This window comes from Agelaius phoeniceus, chromosome 3, assembly GCF_051311805.1.
Source record: "Agelaius phoeniceus isolate bAgePho1 chromosome 3, bAgePho1.hap1, whole genome shotgun sequence".
Classification (NCBI taxonomy): domain Eukaryota; kingdom Metazoa; phylum Chordata; class Aves; order Passeriformes; family Icteridae; genus Agelaius; species Agelaius phoeniceus.
The window spans coordinates 111,209,662-111,232,539 of NC_135267.1; the positions used below are offsets into that span (position 1 = coordinate 111,209,662).

The 22,878-nt window shown below is 47.8% G+C and overlaps 1 protein-coding gene across 2 annotated transcripts in view; it reads right to left on the reverse strand.

Moving 5' to 3' along the window:
• Positions 1-22,878, reverse strand: part of SLC24A3 (solute carrier family 24 member 3) — a 111,539-nt gene that overhangs the window by 36,103 nt on the left and 52,558 nt on the right. For both annotated transcript variants that reach the window (XM_054628885.2, XM_077176173.1), the window contains exons 3-6: positions 21,005-21,081; positions 12,885-12,959; positions 10,187-10,271; positions 8,497-8,600 (exon numbers count right to left, since the gene is read on the reverse strand). In XM_054628885.2, the coding sequence (XP_054484860.2) occupies positions 8,497-8,600; positions 10,187-10,271; positions 12,885-12,959; positions 21,005-21,081 (341 nt within the window). The remainder of the gene's footprint in view (positions 1-8,496; positions 8,601-10,186; positions 10,272-12,884; positions 12,960-21,004; positions 21,082-22,878) is intronic.

Consider the following 22,878-nt stretch of genomic DNA (forward strand, 5'->3'; position numbering starts at 1 on the left):
AAAAATCAAGATTTTCTCAGTTCTAGCTTGATTTCTGAGGTTTGTAACCCCTGAAGCTGTGGCCCTGTGCAGCACACACTCCTCCTCCACTTAGCACATGTGTAGAGATCAGCTACCAGAGGGAAAATCTCCCCTAAAATCAGACACTGGTGTCTGCTTCCTGTAGCACTGAAGTTGGCTCAGGGCAACCAGGACCTCAGTGGCAATATGCCCCACGCCTCATCCTAGGACTTCACTTTTTATCCTCTGTAAAACTGACCCTTCTCTCTTCTGCTCATCCAAATTCTCTGCTCTTAGGAGCATGGAAGCTTTATCTCCATCCAGGAGACATCCATCACCAGCTGGCTGTTTTCCAGCCTGCTCTGCCCACAGCAGCAACAGGCCCAAGACAAAGCACATGTGGCAGAACAGGGCTGCTGCTCCCTCCCTGGCAAGGATGTCCAGAGGCATGTGCACTCCTGAGTATTCTGGCTGCTAAACTTCCAGGGGAAGCATGCAATCCCATCCATGTTCTTCAGGGATCTTCTTCTCTCTGAATTGTTTTGAGGGTTTTCCTCATCTCACGGCCAGTTCTTTGCTTGACATTCTCAAGCGCTGATCAGCTACTAACACTGCTGGGAAATGCCAGGCTTTGGAAGCAATCTCCCTAATCTTGTTTCTCTGTTACCCTCTGGCACAGAAGGTCTAGATTTTGAGGTATTAAGAGCTAATAACCTAATTTGCTGATGTGGAGAGGCAGGAAGGGTGAGAGGCTTGGACTAGGGTGTCAAAAGATTAAAGACAATCCCTGCAAGCGATTAGCCGTGAGCCTATGGAGGTCAACAGAGATGTGCCAGCAGTGAATCCACCACCATCAAAAGGCATCCAGGAGCAGAGAATCTGGGTCAGTCCTCGTGCTGCCCCTCTTTGATGTGGACTGCACAGAAGTGATTAGGGAAGCTCTTACACCAGCCTAGCAGATGCAGGGATCTGGCTTTAGAGCGCTGCCTGAAGAGCTGCGGTTCGCTGCGATCCCTCACAAGCCTCTGGCCCACAAGCGCTGTGCCAGCCCCCTGGGTGAGCTGCAGCCAGCTGTGCCATGGAACCTCCTCACACGCTGCTCCTGGCTTGCAGGAGCTGCCCACAGAGCTGAGGAGGAGCCTTCTGAAGCCTGTTGGGGTCCCCTCCAGAAAGGGCTGTGCTCCTGACACCGCTGTTCTGCAAACCCTCAATGCGATTTCAAATCAGTTCCATGGTAAAACAGCAGGATCTCAAGCCAAAGCAAGAGAAATGACCAACTGCTGGCCACTGTTACAGGAAGCAGTGGGCTCAGGTGGAGGTCTGGGACAGATTTTCAGGGAATCAGGCTGGCCATAGTTTGCAGTTAATCCATGTCTTATGCATTCAGAATTGTACAAAAATAAAAAGGGCTCTACGTCAGGTATCAGGGCATAAGCTCTGCCTTTAAAATTTGCAGCTGATTATTTTGCTCAGCTCTGGTAATTCCAAGGACCTGGCCGCCTGACCTGCCTGCTCATTCTCACTGGTCAAGGTATCAGTGAAGCATCACAGATTAATGGGAGAGTGTGATAGTGCTTTACTTATCTTTACATTAAATTAGGCTGTAGATCCACCTGTGGCTGTCAGCAAGAAGCCATTGTGGAGCCTCTGCACCTTTCCTGGGAGACACAAGCAGGACTTGGTATGGTTTGGAGGGTGGTGGGTTCCTGATGGCACTTTTGGCACATCCATAAATCAGCCAAGCAGGTCCAACAGGATCCTAGAGGTGCCATCTCCCAACACAGCAGGAGTCCTGATCCCACATCCCCTCCTGGCACACTGAACCACTCTGCCACAGCAGACCTTTTAGACAGACTCCTGCATGGAAAGCCATTGCTTTCCTGTGCACAGCCCCAGGAAAGCCAGAAAGGCTTTCCAGCAGGCAGCCAGCATCAGCCAGAGGGCCCTGTGCTGGGACAGACTGCACAGCAGGATGTGCTGGACTAAGTGACACTCCCTCTATACCCCATGGTCATGTCCGAACATCCCAGGACAGTACAAGTATCCAGCTCAGTCTCCAGACCATAATTTTGGCCAAAGACCCCAGGGTCTCATGATGCAGCATTAGGGCTTGCTTGAGGCTTTGACCAATACTAACCACAGCTCCCAGCTTCAGCAGAACACCAAATATGAGCACAGGTCAGGCCAAAGAAAAATCCAGGCCTAATCCATCTCTCTCAGGCAGTTAAAGCAGCCATGATCTAAGGGACCTGCTGTGAGAAAAGCCTCCTTCCAATTACCAGCCCCTAATTTCACCTCTGGTTTGCCATTCTCTGCAAAGCTCAGTTGTCACTCTGGCTCCCAGTCTGTACACTGTGCACCAACTCCATCTATTCTCATTACTTCCCCAAGAATATTTGCTTTTTTAGGCCTCTCTTGATATTTTCATCACTGCTGCAGCAATCTGTCTATGTGACATTCTCAGAATGGAAACAGTGGACACTCTCCAAACCTCAGGACAAAGCCAGAAATATTTCCCTGCTCAACTGGTGGTTATAATCATCCATGAGTTATTTGGACCAGCATGTCTCTTTAGCTCAGATTCCCACAGTGCTGAGGCAGCAGGACCCCAAGGCCTCTGCTGGACCACAAGACCCACAGCAGAATTCAAGGATAGCTGCAGACAGGAAAGCGTGCACAGAGTAAACATCTCCCAGTCTCTGGACTGGCCAGTCCTTGTCAGAAGTAAAAAACAGATTTTCTATTATCTCCCTTGCTTTTACACTATAAATGATTAGAGAAAATATCATACAAATGGTACATCCACGGTATTGATCTGTGTGTCAATTTTGACAGAGAAAACCAAAAATGGTGATGGTTTTTGTGAAAAATAGGAAGTAGCCTTGGTGTGATGCTGACAGGAATCCATTTGCAACTCTTCTAATTGCCTTGGGCAGCATCTCTAATTAATGGTACCTCTCTATCCTGAAACTCCATCCACACCTCTCTGTCCTGCTGCACTCTCAGCACCTTACAGACTGCCTGATGTTGCACAGCATCCTGCCATCATCCCCCCTGCTTCCCCTGTACCTGGGCTTTCACACACCACTATGTGTGCCATGCCAGCAGCTTTAGGTACCCAAGGACCACAGCCTTGGCCTCTGCACTACTTCAGTCTGACATATTAGTGTGTCCCATGTCTGCAACACAGCCCTGTGTCAGTGAAAGACCAGGCTCACGGTCACTATAAAACGCTGCCAGCACCAAACCCCAACGTGCCCTGGGCTCTGAGAGCACTGAACAGTCCCAACAGCTGGCACTAAGTTCTCCTTAAACTACTTCCCCAGAGTTTTACGTGTTTTCCACCTATGTTCAGAGATCAGTGAAGAAAAAGCAACAGGATTCCAACTCTCACCTTTTAAAACTTCTCCACAGTCAAGGAGAGGAAAATAAAAAAGCTCATGAATGCAATCAAAGCCCAAAGTCAGTAATGGCTGCAGTCTGAGTTGTGAGTGAAATTAAAGCTTAAAAGATTAAGAAGCATGCAAGCTGGCTGAATGGCAGAAGTGGGGTAAAACAGATTACAGAAGTCCCAGTTGCTTCATTAAAAAACATTCTACCAGGTTATTAAACTCTGTTTAGTGTCCTGGTCAACATGCCCAACACAGGCGTATTTTCCACTGACATAACCCATGGCAGCTGATAATTCCTAGAGGCACCTCGGCTGGCACAGGGGTTCTGTGACCTGGACAAAGGAGAGCCTGCTGAATTTAGTTTAATTCCTGAGGTAAAAGAATCCCACTGGAAAAGAAGGAGGCAGGTCAGACAGTCACCGCCATCCTCTTCTGCTCCAGTACGTTGAGGAATGATGCCCCTTGACAGAACCAGTAACTGGAAGAGGATCTGTGGCACAAGCCAGCATTCCTGGTCCCCTGCCCCACCCAGAGAAGCCTGTCTATTTCTGGGGAAAAGTAAAATAGAGAAACTTGGACTCAACCAAAAAACAGAGCAGTTAAACACTAATTAACAAATCAAGCCATGCACATTCCATGCAAAATTACATGGAGTGACTGGCAACTCATGGTTATGCTGCTCTCACATAAGCACCTCTCAGCCTCCTCTGCAGCACTGCAAAACACTGTGGGTCAGTGCTGGGAGGACAGGATGGCGAGGAGAGAGCAGCAGAGCTGTGCAAACAAGATGAATCTGGATGGGGGAATGTCCAAAAGTGAACAAGCTCTGCTTGTGCTGGCCTGAATGAGAGCTGAATGAAGCAAGGACAGCTTCCGAGAATGCCGCGTCCTTGCCGCCAAGGACAGCGAGAGGGCAGGGGAAGGAGGGGAGGGCCTGAGAAGCACAAACATGAGCGTGAGAGAAGACAGGACAGCTCAACCAAGGCCTGGAGGGGACCCCAGGTTAAGGTCAAGCTCCCCATCCACAGCTGGCTTGCAAGCATGGAAAAAGCCCGATGCAATCCATCACAAGGCAGACAGCAGCCTCCTCGCTGCTATCCAGCCTGTGTCCCCGCTGCTGGACTACTGACTGAAGGGCTGCATCTGCTGCCATTTCATTCTCCCTCAATGTTCCCTGACCTCCTCATTCCCCCTTTTGCCAGAAGGAAGCAAAGCAGACACAGCAGCTGAAAAACAACAGCTGGGTTATGTGCCTTAGCCGTTGCCCACCTGAAAGGAGACGTGCTGGTGTCCAAGGTGTAGGGACATAGGAGGAAACAGCTGCAGACACATCCAACCTGCGCTGCACAGGCAAGTGGGGAATGAGAAGAGCTCCTAACTTATTTCCATACTTATTTTCATCTACTGCCTGGATAAAATAAGAGAAATCCTCCTCTGGGTGTGAGTGCTATGCAGAATATTTCAACAGGCTGCAAGAAGAAAGCAGGAGGAGCTTCTAAGGCTCACTGCCACAGGCACATGGGCAGCATTCACTATCCACAGGGAAAACTTGAGCTCTCTCTCTAAACATGCCTTGGTCAAACACCTCAACACACACCAGACATGAAGTTCTTCTGCTTCTGCGGAGGCCCAGATTAAGCTACATTTGAAAGCTCTGATTTTCAGAATGTGGATGCTAATTTAGAAAATCCAGCCTTCATGGGACGGCTCTTGTCTGGCCATCAAACACAAGGGCAGCCTGCATCCACTGTCACTTTATAAATTCCGCCAATCTAAAATCTCTGGAGGAAATGAAATGAAACAGTGGAAAATACGATTTCCCTGGCTGCAGAGCAGACTCCTGCATCTCTAGAGGTGTCTGCCTGGCATGGCTAACATTAGCCAGGAGAAGGAGACATAGAGCAGAGGACTGGGGAGAGGAGAAGGGATCAAAACCACTGGAAGAAAGCTGGATGCTCAGAAAGCAGCTATGGGTGGATGCATGACCCAAGGGAGGAATGTGGTGAAAGTTTTTCTCTCAGGCCTCAAGAGCGGCAGGGGGAGTGACAAGAAGGAACGCCATCACCACCACACTGGCAAGAGCAACCACTAAATGTTAGGAGATGTTAAATCACTTGCTTAGTTCCAGACAAGAACCGCCCTGGGGATGAGGGCAGGGCTCAGGACAGAGGCATTCCATGTGGTGCCCTGTGGAAGGAGGCGGGAATGAGGAGAAGAAGAGGCGCTCATATGGCTCAAGGAGTTGAATGCTCCCAAGGAGAGCTGGGCTGTGTGGAGACTGACATGGCCACTCAAACCAAGGCTTTCCAGCAAGGAAAGCCCTATGGAGCAGCAGGAGCAGCTCCTGGAGCCAGGACCCACGAGCATGCCACAGAATCCTATGCACCAGGGGAAAGAGCAGGCCTGTGCCAGCTCTAATTGGCCCCTAAAAAGACATGTTATTCTTTTTTATTTAATCTCTCTGTGCTTTGTTTCCCCATCTTTAAAGCATCCCTTCATCTCGCAGAGGTTTGGGGAAGATTAATTAACTGCTCATCAACTGCTCAGATACAATAGCGCTGAGATCGGCAGAAGTTCAAGAGGAAATTAATAATTCTGCCTCTGGAACGGGGCTTGAATAGAGCCTGGTAAATAAGGCAGAAGGGCACAGAGTGAACAATAAGAGAAAACAAAATCCTGAATATCTGCTCATTAAGTGAGCAAAGTCCATTCTGTGTGCAGAGGGAGGCAGGGAGCCCGTGGAGAACCCGGCAAGAGACTCTGTAATTAAAGCCTGGATAATAATGCACACACACTGGGGGGGCAAATTAAGGGTGCACAGGGAACCCTCACACTGCTATTTTCTAACTTTGCAGCGTTTGACTTTCAACCCTCACAATGCTCTTTCAATGCCTTTTTTAGGTGTGCAGCGTCACACAGAGGCGTGGGCACGCTTCCCTTCTCCTGTTCCAGCAGTGGGATGCTTATTCTGATTTATCCTGAAAAGTGTGTGCATACAGCCAGTAAAGGCTTGGAAGAATAAACAATTAGGGCTGGTGCTCAAGCAGATGCATACCAGCTTTTTGGGGCTGTGCATTTGGTTCTTTCTCTAAACATTGTGCACAAACTCAAAACCAGTCTTTTCTTAGGCCAAAGAGCAACACATTTAACACAGCACATACAAACTACAACCTAATTAAAAAATAAAACATATCCTGGAGAGGGCTGGACAGTATTTTACAATGTTTACCAGTCAAAAATAAAATAAAAAACAGAAATGCAGCAGAAGGCCCCTGCAGGTCTGATTTCTGGGATTCCCAGTCCATGGGCAATACATCTCAAAATCTGAGGGCTCCAGCTGCTCAATCCACAGGTCTGAGCTCAAAGAAAAAATCCTGGAGCACAGCAAGCAGCTTTGACCAACAACCAGCCCCCAGGCTCACCTGGCAACTCACCACTGAGATCCAGGTCCCCAGCAGAACAGAAATCTCACCAACAACCAAATTTACCATCTATGTTAGTGCCTCTGTAGAGACATTGTTGACAATAAAATCGAATTCCTACTCATACTAACACAAAGCAAATGATGAATCACACCACTAAGAGGGAATGACTTTTTGGTGAAAGGCTGGGAAACAATGAAAAGCATAAATTGATCCAGAGTTTTATATAAAACATTGCAATTATTGACGCTGAAATTTCTTATTTGCTTACTAAAATCACGGTTCCACACGGTGACGTCAATCATTCCAGTGCTCACCCACCCTCTGAGGGTTAGACTGCAGCAAAGAGAGGTTATGTGACGTGACAAAACCACACAAAAATCATCAGCAGAGTCCCAAGGAAAACAAAGATGGGGCAAAGCAGTGAAAATCTCAACGCTTGGCTTGAAAGAAACTCACAGACTATGCCTAGGATGACTTGAACTCCTGAAAGCTACCATGGCTGAAAGGCTGAAGATGTTTTACAAGGGCATTTTGGCTGTGATTTATCCTTCTGAAACAACAATCTCCCATCTGTAAAAGGCCTCTGACATTCCGACATTCTCTGTCAAGCCCCAAACTCTAGCAGACCTTTTCCAAAGCTGTGGTTTGTAGCCATTTTTTAGCAGGTTTGAGGCATGCAATCAATACTGTGGAGAGTAAAAATCAGAATTGGCTCCTCTGCCATCATTAACTGCTAGACAGTTAATCACCTTCATTTGCATGAAAAAAAGCAGCCTGAGAAGGAAGTCCTATTGATGACAGGAGAATACCTCTGGGGAGCAGAGCCTCATGCCCTGGGATGGCTTTGGTCATTAAAAATGTACCTCAATTAACTGGGTTTTCACAGTAAGAGTTACGGCAGAACCACTGACACGCTGAGCATCTGTAGCTGCCAGCTGCATGTTGCATGCAAATCAGGGCACGTGGGTGGTTAAAAAGCACTGCTGTGGCCTTATCCTGAGGCCTCCTCACACTGAAAATGTTCACCTTCAGCCTGTAGAAGTTCACAGCTAATGAAAACAGAACTGAATCATAAGGAAAACAGAGCTGGATCATAAGGAAAACCCCATCTCTCTGCATGCTTTCCCAGACTGACCAAGGTCTTCTCACTCTTCTTCCATTGCCCTGTGCTGGTAACATGACTCTGCTTCTCCTCTTTACAAATAAATCTGCACAGTAACACGCCAGAGAACATTTATGAGATTGTAAAAACACTTGGCATGTTGGCAAGTGCAAAGGTAAATGCAGATTCAGGTATTTAATTATACAGTCAATCATGTCTGCAATTCAGACAGCAGCTCAGATCTCACAGCTTAATTGCTTTAATTTCAGATGAACAGCTTGTGTTGTCAGGAGTGGTTTGACACGCTGGAGAGCAGTCACAAACTACACGAGGAGCAAACAACCAACATTTATTCCTCTGCCCACCCACACACCTTGGGCAGCTCAAAATGCCTGAGCTGACCTTTGCTGCTGCTGCTTTTCATTTCAAAAATGCAGGAGGAACGGCACAGGGCCCTATTATAAACAGCAAAACCAGAAAAATTTGTGGCAAGGTGGTGAACCTGGCATCTGATTTTGCAGTACAGCCAAGGCACAGGGTGAAGCAAGAACTGTAGGGAATCATTAAATGCTCTTACCTGTCCTGCAAAAAGCCCACACACACCAATAATACAGAGGATGTTGAATACAGCCGAGCCCACGATGGTTCCAACGCCTACGTCTCCTTTTGTGATAAAAACACCTGAAGAAAAAGTTCAAGAGAAGCTGTGTAAATGGGAAATGCTGACTTTTCTCACATAGAATTGCAGACCCCACACCCTATTAATGAATCTAAAGGCAGGTACTAGGCAAACTGCAGAGAGTTGCTTTCTGAGGGCACTTGGATGGATTGTGTGATGGAAACCAAGCCCATCCAAGTTATTAACTTCCTGATATTGTGACCCAACATTATGGCAATACACATCACATAACACTGAAGCTCATGGCAGCAGCTGGTGGGACACAAATCCACAGGAAACTGTCTCCCATAAGATATTCCCTGAGCAGTACTCTGCTCCTTCCCATATCCCCATCCCAAATGATCCCAACATCATTCAGTGGGATGAAGCTTCAGTAGAAGCTAGAGATGATTCAGAGCTGTCTGGCCACAGCTACTCACAAGCCTCTCAGGATGAGTTATGGGGCTATGCCACAAGCTTTTTTCAGAGCTCTTCTGTCAAATTTGGTTAAAATTGGCCAATGAGGTTAATGGTGAGGGAGATGAACTGACAGACACATGCATCACTGTGCTGCACAAAATCCTTTCCTTAGGAAGCCAGCCTAAAAATAACACTCCATCTCCTGCTAGCTGTCAGTCTGTTTAAATTCACCTCTTGCTTTTAAGGTTCCAACACCAGTTCACATATTTTTTCCAACTTCATCCTTTTCTCAGAAACACAGAAGCCCTCACCTGCCAAGTGACACAGGGCACCTGGCAGGTTATACCACAGCAGGAAAATTATCCTGGTGATCATCAGGGCTTCTCTAAGTCACCTGAAGGAATCTGGTTTTATTTTCACCCTGATGCTGCACTATCCGTAACCAAAGGACAATCCCAACTTGGTCCAACTTAAGTTCCCAAATGATAAGGCTTTGCTTGTGCAATCAGACCTCTGCAGAGCACACAGCTTCACAGCAGGAACACTTCACCCTCTTGATGTGGTTAGGTAGAACATCACTCTGTAACACTGCCTGCAGTCCCCCTTCCCCACTGCTGTGGGGGCACTGAGAGTCTTCCCAGGTTTTGCACACTTCATGATGGCTGAATCCCTTCATCACACTTCCCATAAGCAGAGAGCTGCTTTGGAAATGTGATGCTCTGACCAACCTGTTGCTGTAAGAAAGCATTTCAAATCCTCTCCTCCACCCCACTCTGGCTTTTCCAGGGAAAAGCAGTGTTGGAAGACTAACCAGAGGGGAGGTGATAGCAGAGAACCTGCCACTGAGGACATAACAGTGTGCCAGGGTACCAGAGAGGGAAATCTGGGGGAAATCCTTTCCCACAGCGTGGCAGATGGGGCAGGAAAGTGGACAGGAGAGGATAATGCTGTAGGTGAAGCCTGGTTAATGGGCAGCTATGGTAAAGTGCCCACTGATCCTGGCAGGGCCAAGGTAACAGTACCCCCAGAGTCACTTCACCTTGACTGTGGCAAGTACTCCCCACAGTCAGTGCCATGTGTGTCCAGGAAGGCTTATAACAAACGTTGCATGCACACAGCAATCCCATTTCAGCTCTGAAAACAGGCAGGGAAAGGTGCAGGTTTAGGGAAGCAGCAGCAGGCTCCTTACCTATGACAGATGTGAACAGCTCAGGAGCAGAGCTTCCTGCTGCCATAAAAGTTGCCCCAGCCACATCTTCACTGAGATGCAAGCGCTGCAGAGAAACACAGAGTCACTGATTAGCACACTGAGCAGCTGAAGGAATCCCACTCCCAGCGTTAACCTGCCTGCTGACAGCGGGCACCTGTAAAGGTAAACCTATAAACAAAGGTTAAGTATAGGGGAAAAGCCACCACAGGCACTGGCTACTGAAGGGAGCATCACCTGGCAGAGAGGGCAGGTTATGCCAGGGACACTTTCAGAGAGGAGGGAAAGGTCACCACGCCAGCCAACAGGGAAGGTGGCTTCACCACTCATGGGTCTGTGTGCTCCACAACCCCAGCAACACACACCTCATCTTTCCCACTTTCACCTGTAAAGGGCAGGGCTAGGGCTCAGGCTTTATGCACCTCCACCCACCTTCCCTGGCACAAGTTATGCCTTGCTTTACCCTCTCCTTACCCCCTTTCTCCTGGACTACATCACTGACCTCCTGTACCTGTCCCTCAGCAGTACCCAGGGACTGTCTAAAACTGGGAGCTTCTGGAAGGGAAAGGACCCACTGTTCTACAAAAACTTCATCAGCATATGCTGCTTCCAGATTTCCTTGGTTAATTACACCCTCTGTGTTTGCACTCCCACTGTTCCATCTGCACCAGCTCCCAGGGACCCAGCACCCATCTGCATCTGCTCAGCAGATGCCACAAGGCACTGAAGAGGAGCACCAGCTCCTGCCATACGGCCACCACCCCGAGCTGTTACTACACCAAGGCAGCAGCTGCCACTGTGGGAGCACAGGAAAGGTAGCCAGGAGCATGGGGAAGGCAGCTCAGGGTGGTGGGAAGTGTCCCTGGCAGAGCTGGCCCCTAAGGCAGCCTCCCAGCCTGGCAGGACACCGGAAACCTCCCTCTGTCCCCATTTCCCTGCAGCTCTGCAGGGCTCCTCTGCTGTTTCCTCCTTGGCCAAGTACCTTTGCACAGAGACAAGAGAGCAGAAATCCTCACAGCAGCCTTTTCTGAAGATTCCACAATGGGTATTCCTCACCCCTAAGGGAGGGTAACTCTATCCACTGCCCATACAGAGGTAACAATCCTTTGTACATAAGTTATGGGGACAAGGAAAAGGACAGGATGTGCCCTCACCAGGAGTGCCTTTGAAGCAGAAGACCACAGCACTGCTGGAGTTGCTATAAAGCTTGTTGAACGTGATAAAATACAGATTTATGGAAAACTATTTTAAACAGGATTAAAACTATCACGAAAGAAGTTCACAGGACCAGAAGCAGATCCTCAGAGGCCAGGTTCTTCTGCAGGATGCTCTATGAAACTATGGAGACATCCATCCTACAACAGCTGCTGGAACTCATGGTGGTGCCTCTTGAAAGCAAGGCCACCAGCCAAGCCAACCAGCTGTGCTGGCTTCCTGGGGGGGTGGTTTGCCCTTGGGCATATTGACAGCACCCCAACATACAAGCCTGTCCTAGACACTGCTCCCTCAGCCCAGGTTTTGTTCATCCACAGACACCTGAGCCAGCTTCTAGAGCCACAATTCCCCGTCAGGTTCACTTGCCTGGGACAGAGGAGGTCAAAGAACTCAGTGTGTCTACATCCCCCAGCATCTCCTATCCCCACACCCACCCCAGTGTTCCCTCATTACAAGTGAGCCTTGTAATGGGGTTCCCCAGATTCAGCCCCAGAGGGTGCAGCAACTCTGCAGGACAGAAGCTCCTGCCTTATGTTGTTACCATTCAGTTACCTCTATACTTAAGCACCAAAAAGTGGAATTTCCTGGGGGCTTTTTTCTTTGATGATGCAAAAAAAGGCCCACACAGCAAAGTGCTGAACTTCAAGTATCAGGTTAGTTTGGAGACAGCCTCCATCAGTGCTGTCAGCACAAATTACTTGCCCTGTCAGCTCCTACACCTCTCCCAGGGCAAGCACAGCCCACGCCCTGATGGGTGACACTTGCTCCCAGGCACATGGACAGGTGTCTTCTACAAATGGCACAGACCTCTCAGTGCCAAGACCAGCCATATTCTCCCCTCACAGAGATTTCACTGCCCTAGAACTGACAGCAGATACGGCTCGCAGTAATTTTGGGCACATGGTCTGTGTTTGCTCCGTGGCTGTCCGAGCTGATTTAGGCAAAAATGTACTCCTTGTCTTCTAAAATTTAGGCATCCTGACCTTACCAAAGAGAAATAGAGTCCTCTGTAATTGCTGGAAGCATTCACAAGCTTCTTTACAGCTGACCTAGCTGTCCCTGCTGCTTTACAACTTACACCCACACAACACAAGGTCTGACAGCCATGACTGTGAGGGCAGGGTACAAGATCCACGGTTTCTACTGGGGTAAATCACCAGAGTTTTAATTTCTGTCAGTTAAGGCTAGGGCCTGGTGCTTCTGCAGAGACATCTGCAAAGACACACAAACAAAAGGCAGCAGCAACCACCCCAGTGTGAATGCCTGGAGCACCTGGAGAGCCTGTCCTGCGAGGAAGAACACAGAGCTGAGTCAACGCACACACGTCATGTTGAGCAACAAGACAGGCAGCACAGGCAACACTGCAGGACAACAGCAAATAAATACACCATCACCACAGCCCAAGGCTCTCCAGAAGTGCTGTGAAAGCAGCACAAGAGGAAGGAACAGAACATCTAACACTCACTTCACAGATCTTTTCCAGCGAAGGGACGAAGAAGTCATCGCAGACGATTGCCAAGGCGTAGAACATGTACACAGCCTGCAAGGGAGAAGAGAAAGGGCTAAGTCTGGAGACTGCCACACAGAACTGAACAGCAGCATCCCAACCCATCCCAGGTTTGATTTGGTACAGACTTTTCAAGAAAATAAAATGCTCTTGCAAGAAGAATTCATAGAGCTGTCTGGGATTTAATTGAAAGATCGTGGAGTATTTATCCGAAAGTTCTTATAAACTATCAAAAACTGCCAACATTTTATCTTCACCATAAAGGCTGCTTTTTCTTTCTTTTTCTTTTCTTTTTTTTTTTTTTTTAATTCTCTGCACATTGCTAAGCCACACTGAAGTATTTTTGCCTTCCTTTTTCCCCCCATTGGGCAGTGCAAGGCTTTTTTATCACTGTGTTCTGTGAAAAACTAAACCCTGGAGGAGTAATTTCTGAAGTCCAGTGTTCTGAAAAAGGGAAAAGGAGCTTGTTTTTCTGGACTGAAGTGCCCTGCCATGTCACCTGGGTCCCAGTGGTAAATTTCAGATAGGAACAAATAAAACCAAGGGGGAACACAGGACTCAAAAAGACACTGGGCCAATCAGTTCTTCAATTTCATGCAAGAAGCATTTAATCTGGGTTTCTGTACTATTAAACAGAATGTGCTGGGGCCTGATCTCTGCCCCAAGAGGCAAACAGCACAGTGTGGCTCACATCCACACAGCAAAGCCCTGGAGGGCAACCTGGCCCATCCTGCCCACAGGGAAGGAGGAGCTCACTCCCCACCTCAACACAAAGACTGCCACTGGATGGGAAAATTCCCATTGGCATAGGGGAAAACCAGGGAAAAGCCTGCCAGGCACCAGCAGAGCACACCCCCCCAGCCAGGCTGAGTCTGCCTCCCAGCCCACGCTGGTTTTCTGGCATGGACACATCCAAGACTTGCTGCAAGGTTCAAAGACAGCTCCACCTTTTTGGTGACACCTGCCAAGGACCAGCACAGAGTTACTTCTGCAAGCAGTGCAGCTCCAGTGACTGACTACAGCTGAGAGAAGTGGACAATATTTGTAGAAAAACAGTGTATTAATCCTAGGGAACCACAGTTCCAAGCACATCACCAACAGATCCTCTGGCTTTGCTTGTTGTTGAAGTCCTGCAGAAGTTCAGGTAATGCAAGGAGACCAGAGTATTTTTTTCTGGAGAGAAAGCAGCAATAAAAGTGGCCTCCAGGTTTTTTGTTATTGTTTTGATTTTCCAGGAACAGGTTTAAATCCCCCAGCCCCACCAAAACCACAGATTCTAATTTGCCAGAATTACAACTTTGCTGCAAAAAAGCCAGTAATTACTGTACATCTCAGCCCATGAAAACTTTTCAAGCTCAAAAATAATTCAAGTGTATTTTTATCAGGATTAGAAATGGGAATTTCATCATAAATTATTTTGGCACAATCTTGACACAACAGGTGCTAGAATGTCACTTGGATAGTTTCTGTGCTTCTTTGTCCCTCATCATAAACATGAGTAAGTGTAACTTAAGCTTTTTGAAAATCTTACACTGCAAAACAGCCCCAAGGGCCACAAGAGTAGGCAAAATTCCAGGTCTCCAACTCTGTTGGGTGCAGCAAAGAACCTGATCTTGCAAAGGGAGCACCAGCTGCTGACACAATACCAACTGTATCAACAGAGATAAAGGAAGATAGGAACAAGGATCGGAAAGGGCTCCAGAGAGTGATGTGGCCAAATTCTATTGAAATCCAACGGAGAGCGGGTGCCAAACTTCAGCCTAGATTTTTGATCTGCTCATCATATTAATCTGCAGTGAGTCATGCCCTCACTGCCCTGTCCCAACACACAGCAATGCCTCTCAAGAATGCTAATCTGTCCAGCAGCATCGTTCCTGTAAAGTGAGCATTTGACACGATCCACGCCCACGGAGCACAGGGCTCCACGTGGCTGCTGGGCCTCCTGCACCTCCCAGAGCCAGCAAGGGAAAAAGGGCCAAGGGGAGGCAGCATCCCATGCCCCAGAGCCCTAGCAGCTCACCCCAGATGCCCCCACACATGCACTGCCCTGCACTGTAGGTGTCCACAGATGATGCCACGTTCCACAGGGCTCACCGGAGGTACCAAGGGCAAGGCACCCACCAGTTCTTCAGTTTAGACAATTCCTACTCTGGAATTTTAGATGCACATTCAAATGATGCCAGGGGAGGGACTGTGTCGCTTCCAGTGCACTCAAGACTGACAAAGCACCTCCATGCCCCAGCATTCAAGTGGAATCTCATGGTGTCCTGGTTGTGAGAGGGCACAACAACCACCTTCAAGGGTGACAAGGGAATTTTCCTTTGTCTGCCCATGCTTTCTCGTTAGTAGGGTCAGGTACAAGACAAAAGGCAAAAAGGGCACTGAAATGAGTAAGGAACAGAAAAATAAATGTGAAGGAACTGCCCCCCACCCAGGCTCTTGCTCATCCCCCCCAGGAGTGGGGACTGGCCCCCTGCTGCAGGAGCTGGAAGCACAAAAGCAAACCCACTGCACTCCTCGGGATGGGCACTAGCACTGCCTGACAGCACTGACCAGGCTGAGCCCACGGGACCTGTGCACTCCAGCATTCCCTTCAATGACCTCACTGCTGCCACAAATCTGGCTTTGGCTCTGAGTCTTCCCTAAGTTCATTCAAGTGGCTTGGGTGCAATGAAGTGCAAAGTGTCAGAACTGAAGGAGTATCTGGCTAAACCCCAGCCTTGTTCACAGCCTCCATCACTGGAAGCTGCCCACAGTCAGTGAACACATGAGGATAGGCACTGTTACTTCCTTGGAAGTTCTTCGGGCTTTTTGGTGGGGCTTGTTTGTTTGCTTTTTAAACAAACAAAACAAAGCAATGTTTAGAGTTTGGGCCAGCAGGAACACAAGCAGGAGGGGGCTTTTTTATGCAAGAGGGAGGAAAGGCAGGAGCATCAGGGAGGCCAGTCTGCATGGCATGTCCCGTGAGGAGAGGGCCAGCAGCACAGCTGAGACACTCAGTGTGATGAGGTGGCACCATCTTCCACCTAAGTCATCCTGAGATTCCACCAAGGAGTCACATGGATTTCTCCTTCAGCACATGGCCCCCTGCCTTCACAAGCACCATGGGAGCAGCAGCTCTGGAAAAGAGCAGGGCAGCACAGACTGAAGGCTGTTCCACCTGAAAGTGCCTCTGGGAATTAAGGAATTGGATGGGGGACACGGAATATGGCCTGTGCAATGGGAGCAGAGTACAACGTGGAGGACTCAACACACAAAATAAGGCTCAGTTGTTTTCAGTTCCAAGTGATGATATGGGAGTCTTAGCCAGGCAACACACTTTAAAAAACACACTCACTCCTCCTCCCTCAAAGGACATTAAAAAATTAGGAAAATGCAATGGGGCCCTGCATAAAAGGATTATAAATGCCAGATTAACTACCACATTAGGACTGATTTTAAAATGGTGATTCTAACAAACAGAGATGCAATCTCTGCATCAAAGGTGATTAGGTTTCTTACTCAAAATACCTGTTCCACTGCACAGCACAGAAATGGTCATTTTTCATGTTTGTCCAGCAGTCCTTTGAGCTTCCCATCACAGTCTTCACACCCAACCTCGCTTCACTGAGTGAAGGAAGCTTTTCACAAGAGAGCATAATGCCATCATAGGAGCAGCAATCCCCACAGCCCTGCCCTCTTCCCAGGGGGCTGTGAAAGCCTGAGGTTGCTGCTGGCAGCAAAGCAGGGGTGGGGTGCCTGCTGCTGCCCCACAGACCCTGCCCTGGGGGACAGGACTAGCAAGGGGCCACCCCTGAAACCACCTTAACCAAGCACAGGGTTTTTCTCAACTCTGACTGCATCACAAACCTGTTGGAACCCAGGAAATTCCTCTGGATGCCCTGGAGGGCTCCAGACCCTGCCCGTGGGGCTCAGAGACCTTGGCACAGAGCCCAAGACCCCCTGTGCCTTTGATTTAGCCCTTGGAAAAAACAATTACCAACCTTTATATGAAGAATTACAAGTCAAAAGAGTTTAAGTAAAATAATAGTTAGTTTTGTCACCAGGAGAAAAATAGATTTTTTGGGGGGTTTTTAGAATGGGGGCTTGGGGTCCCAAAAATGGAGGAATTTGGGCATGCCCTGTCCTTCTTCTTTCTTCTTCCCAGCCTCCATCTCCTGGGTGATGTTGGCATTTTTAGATCGGTTTAGAATAGAAGCTTACTATCTAACGTAGGTGATTGGAAAGTTATGGCAAATAATGTACACACAGTTTTCAGTATAAAAAGATAACACCACCCCAGGAGTGGCCAGAGTGCCTCTGTCTGTCCTGCTGAGTGGACCTTGGCAGGCCAGGAGAAAGAATTGTATAGATAAGAAAGAATAAACAACGTTGAGAACAAGAATAGAAGAGTTCTGACTCCTTCGAGCGCTGGGCTGAGAAAAGAGACTTTCTAACACATCCACGGGTCACTCTGACCAGCAGAGATTCTGAGACAAACCCACCTAAAACTCCATTGCTGGAGGGAAATTAAAAACCCCCAACCAAGGCAGGGAGAGCCACAGAGCCTGGGCTGACTCTGTCCAGCGGTTTGTGTACCATGATGTGCCCAGCCGTGCTCCCACAGATGGCCAGGGCACTGGAGAAATCAACCCCCTAAGGAGACAGCCCTGTGCTGCAGGAATGAGATGTGTCTGGCCACTGACCCGATGCAGAAATAGACAGAGACAGGACCCGTCCGGGGCGACCTACATTTCCCAGCTCCTGGCAGCAGGGAGGCAGGGGCCTGTCAGAGCCCTGTTCCCATGGCTACAGGAAGCAGTGGCAAGGCAGGAGCAGGAGGGATGGCTGAGCACACACACTGCTCCTCCGCCCTGCTCAGTCCAGCTCTGACCATGCACAGGCTCCTCACACTGGCAAGCCAACATCTCCTGGCTCTGCACTCCACACCTGCTGGAGGAGGCTGGGAAGAGAGGAACCAACACTGCGCAGTCAAAAACACCAGGGTAATGCAGAGACCCAAACTTCCCATTCTCAGCTGCCAGCCAAAACCTTGGGAATTTCTCAGCAAAGCCATTTCTCCCTTGCTAGCATTCAGAAACACATAATCACATAAGTGATTATATGCAGGTGCTTTTATGAAGAGCTCTGGGTGTCAGGAGTATTCAACTCAAATCTGACTCCGACCACACATTCGAGGTGATCATGTTTTTATATTCTATCCTTATATAACTTTCATGTTAATTATTAAACTTATATTGTTCTATTGTATACATAGATTTCAGTCAAGCATGGCTTCTCATGGTTCCCCCTTAAATTTCTAACATAGTTTCTCATGATTCTTCTTATGATTCTACAATAATTATATTTAGTGACTAAACAATCACCACATCTAACAATTATATCATTTATCATCCTGCTTACGCAGGTGCAGTGATCTGAGAAAACACAAAGCCTAACATTTTCAAAGTCTATCTTTAACATTTTCCAGGGCTCCACTGTCACCCTGTCTCAAGGGGGTAACTGCTGCCAGCACCCCTGAGCATGGCAGGGCTGAAGATCCACATGGGGACGTCAGCTGGAACAAAATAAAAACCAGGAAAAGGCTAAGAGAGCACCTACACAGCCTTCCAGTGCCCAAAGGGACTGCAGGAGAGCTGAAGAGGGACTCTGACAAGGGCTTGGAGTGACATGACAAGGGGGAATGGCTTCATGCTGACAGAGGGCAGGGTAGATTGGGTATTAGGAAGGAATTCTTCCCTGTGAGGGTGCTGAGGCCCTGGCTCAGGTTGCCCAGGGAAGCTGTGGCTGCCCCTGGAAGTGTCCAAGGCCAGGATGGACAAAGCTTGAAGTAACCTGGGATAGTGGGAGTTGTCCCAGCCCATAGCAGGGGAGCTGGAACTGGATAATGTGTAAGGTTCCTTCCAATCCAACCCACCCTATGATTCTACAAACAACAATATTAAGATTGCAAAAAGAAGCTCTTGGGTGCTAGGGAGCTGCCATGCTGCAGGAACAGCACCAGACTTACAATCCAGACCCTGGCCCCTCCAAACTGAACGTCCCAAACCAGTGACTTAGTGGGGAGTTGCTCAGCAGCTCAGCTTCTTCTCAGAAGGGCCATGGAAATCATGAATGGCAGTGAAGCAGTCAGTTGCTGAGCTCTGAAAAAGTATCCAGGAGAAATTAAACAGCATGACTCCAACCTGTAATAATACGCCTTCAGTGGCCCACTTCTCCTTCAAACCAAAGTATTTTCAGTTCAGACCTAAAATTATTGCTGACCTACCCAGTTTCTCCTAGATTTTTCAAGTGTTTAGGGATTAACTTTCATCTTTGTGAAGTTATCAGATCATGTTTAGCAACTGACACAGCCCCACTGTGAAGATTTGCTGGGGTCTCTTTTCCCTTTTTATTAAACAACAGGGAGAAGATGCCCTGGGAAGCCTCCTGCTCTTCCCCAGGGTCCCAGTGATAGCTTTTGCCCCATTCCTCTGGCTTCTGGCAAACCAGCTTTGCCTTGATGTCTTTCAGAATTAAACATGAAAGTACAGGCAAAGGGGCAGACAACAACATTTTTACTGAAATGAATAGAAACTGTTTAAGGGGAGGTCACTAACATGAGAAGCATGGTCATGACCTCTAATCACCACTGCATTGTTCTCCCTACCATTACAGAGCTCCTTTTACAGTCCAGTTTCCTCAAACCCATGAAGAAACCTCAGTGGAGGCAAAAAAACTCTGTGTCTGTACCCTCCTTCCCCAAAAAAAGTGCATTTCTGCTTCTGCTCTGATTTCATCACACGTTTGGTAACTATTTCTGGGAGGTAAAAAACAGAACTGGAGGTTCATTACCCCCGTACAAAGAGCACCCCTTCCAACCCAGACTAGAGGCAGGTTGCTAAATGCTAACAGTGTTCTGTTTTCTCTGAGCATCAATTTTTTCTTTGACAAGAGGCTGTCTCCAGCTATCCCAGTATTAGAGAGGATGAATCCAGCCAGGTCCTGCACCCCAAGGACCACAAGGCAAAGAGTGGTCAGTAAATTTTCCTAAGTCCACCAAACTGCTGCAGAGAACAATGGAGCACCCATGGAACAATGGATTGAGGGAGCTGCCTTGCTGTTTGCTAGCAGGGAAGAAACTGAGTACATTTCTGCTGGGACAGTGGATGCTTTTCTACTTCTCATTAAAAACGGATTTTTCTCTTTATTCTGAACTAGACAGTTCAGTCCTCCAGACTCCATTTTGGTATATGTTAAAGGCACATTCACAATTGAATTAATATATGAATTTTTAGGAGTATTCTTGTTGGTGATATAAAATCCAGCTCGGGTCCAGTGCTCAGTTTCCAAAACATTTCAAAGCTCAGTGTTCCCATGGAAACTTGAGATTCTTGAACTTGCCAGGCACGGTCAATAGCAACGTTACTCAACAAATTTCTGCAGCTATTTAGCCAAAATAAAATCCTTACACAGAGGGCTCATATTAAAATACACAATACAATCTAATTTATGCTCAAAAAGAAATCATGAATCACTTCTCACAGCTAATGGTGACTGCTCATTTAAGCTGACTAAAAATTTTTAAAAGCTTCTAAACATTCATTAGGAGCAGGTATTTTCTTGGCTGCTTAAGAATGCCTCTAATGTAACTCAAAGAGCTGATAAAGCAAACTTTCCAATCCATGTAATGCCATGGATATTTCTATGTCAATTATTCTATCCCATAAACTTCAGCGTGTTCCAGAGTTACTTCTTGCAGAACTCCTGTATCTTTTAGCTCTCTGACATTTAGTTTTCATCTTAAAGATGCCAAACTGTCCCATTTTCAGAGACAACTTTCTTTTTACTGTGGCCTGACATTCTGATGGTGTCTACAGAAAAATTGAAAGCGGGAAGCCAGTTTAAACCATCCTTCCATTATTGACTCCTTTATATCAGAAGATCCCAAGAAGAAATAAAACATCACATCCCTGACTTCACAGTCCATACAGGAGATGAAAATGCACCAAAGAGAAAATAACTTCAATCAGAGCTCCTGAGCACACCGGGCCCTGTCCATGGCAGCAGGAGAAGAAAGGCAAAGTCACAACACTTACACAGAGGACGTGCAGGACAACAGCTCCATGTCTCCTGTCCTCGTTCGTGAAGATGTCATTGGGGAACTCATGGAGAGCTGCAAAAAGCAGGGAGGGGGGGAAAGAAAGCTCAGATGTTTAATCAGCTCCTCACACCACCCCACGAGCTGCTCAGTAGCACAGAGAGAGGCTGCCCAACCCAGCCTTGCAGCCACCTGCCAGAGGCTCTGCCTCACCTCCCTGGGGCTCAGCTTACCTTGTCCCCAGGCACCACCTTCCCCAAATTCTACTGTGCCGTTTCCTGCTGTGGCCAGCACCACCCTGTGACCCACAGATGCTCCCCTAGAGCACAGCATGGCTCCTTCCTTGAGGGAAGCAGTCAGAGCAGGTGCAATATCTCCTGGAGGGGCTGGCAGCTCTCTTCCCACTGCCCAGCAATGCACAGAACCACGGAGAGGAGCACAGCAAGCACTTCACAGCCTTTGCTGCAAATGCACTGTTGCAAGTCACTGAAAGACAAATTCCCTCCATTTGCTCAAATGCCTTATTACTGCTCTGGATGTTAATTGGATTATGAATGTCTTAAGAACAGCCTGTTAATTAGGCTGCAGGAATGGCTTTGGGTTATAAATCAAAAAGCCAGTGTGAAGACGATGCTCTAACATTCAAGTGCTTCTCAGTAATTCCAGATTTTGAAACAACAGCTTTCTTCTAATGGTCAGTTCTTCACATTCAGCCATCAGCTGGAAAAAATCAAACTGCCTTTCACATCTTTAGCAGGCTCTTTCTGCTTTTCACATCTTTAGCATTAATAAAGCTCCAGCAATAGGGACTTAATTAGCAATTGCACAGAAGATTAAATGGAAAAACAATCCAGCTCACTCTCCTGGTTTTGCTGCCTCTGAAGCAATAACTGAGCAAAAGGCAGCTGCATTTTAATTTTGTTCCTCATGCAAGCAACAGCTCTACCCAGGCACTGCACCAGAGGAGGAAAACACTCTTTTTTACATACAGTCTTTTACCCAAAGGCTCAGGTTATTACTGTTAATTGTATTCCTATGGATTGGAAAATTCTATAAGGAGTCTTAACAAACTAGCAGAAGCATCTTTAAAATATCCACAACAGAGGAACACAGCAATATCCTTCTCCTTTATGGGAACCAGCAATGCCTGTGACTTTTCATCACCAGTCAGAGCTCACCCACCAGGAGCTGTGACCACTTCCAGGAGCTGTGACTCCTTCCTTCCAAGGCAGAACTAGTCCTGCCAGGCTGCCTTCCCCTCCCACCCCAGCACATCTGCTGTGTTGGAGCTGCCAAAGGTTGCCAGGAACACCTTTGTTAGGTGTGCAGCCTAAGGAATTAGTCAGGGAGGTACCAGCTCAAGGACAGGACAGCAGGAAAACCCCAACAAGCAACACAAAACACTGTGGAAGCTGAGAGACAACAAAGGTAAATCAGGTGGAAAGGATTTGTCCTTCCTCAGCAAAACTTCATTATGTCAAAATCCAGTGTTTCCCTCAGAGCTTTAAGAAAAACTCCTGACCAAAGGAAACACAGGGAGGTCTGCCTGCAGCAATATGCAAAGTGGTTGGCCAATACACGTGTGTGTGCTTCCCCTCCTCCTGCAGCTGCCTCTGAGAGTTTACATTCATTACAGACAGATGATAAAAACACAATCCCTTTATCAAAAGTCTCTGGGAGGTTCAAGGAGCCTGAAGTGCACCTAAGGTAAAGGCATATGGGGAAAAACCAGTACAAAAATAGCATAAGTTGTCTCTAGTGTAGTGGCTGGGAATCCTGGCCCTCCTTCCTGTGCACAGCAGAAATGCCCAGTGCTCCCTCAGGTTCAGGTTCCCACCCCACACTGGCAGGAAATGCACCTGCTTTTCAGAG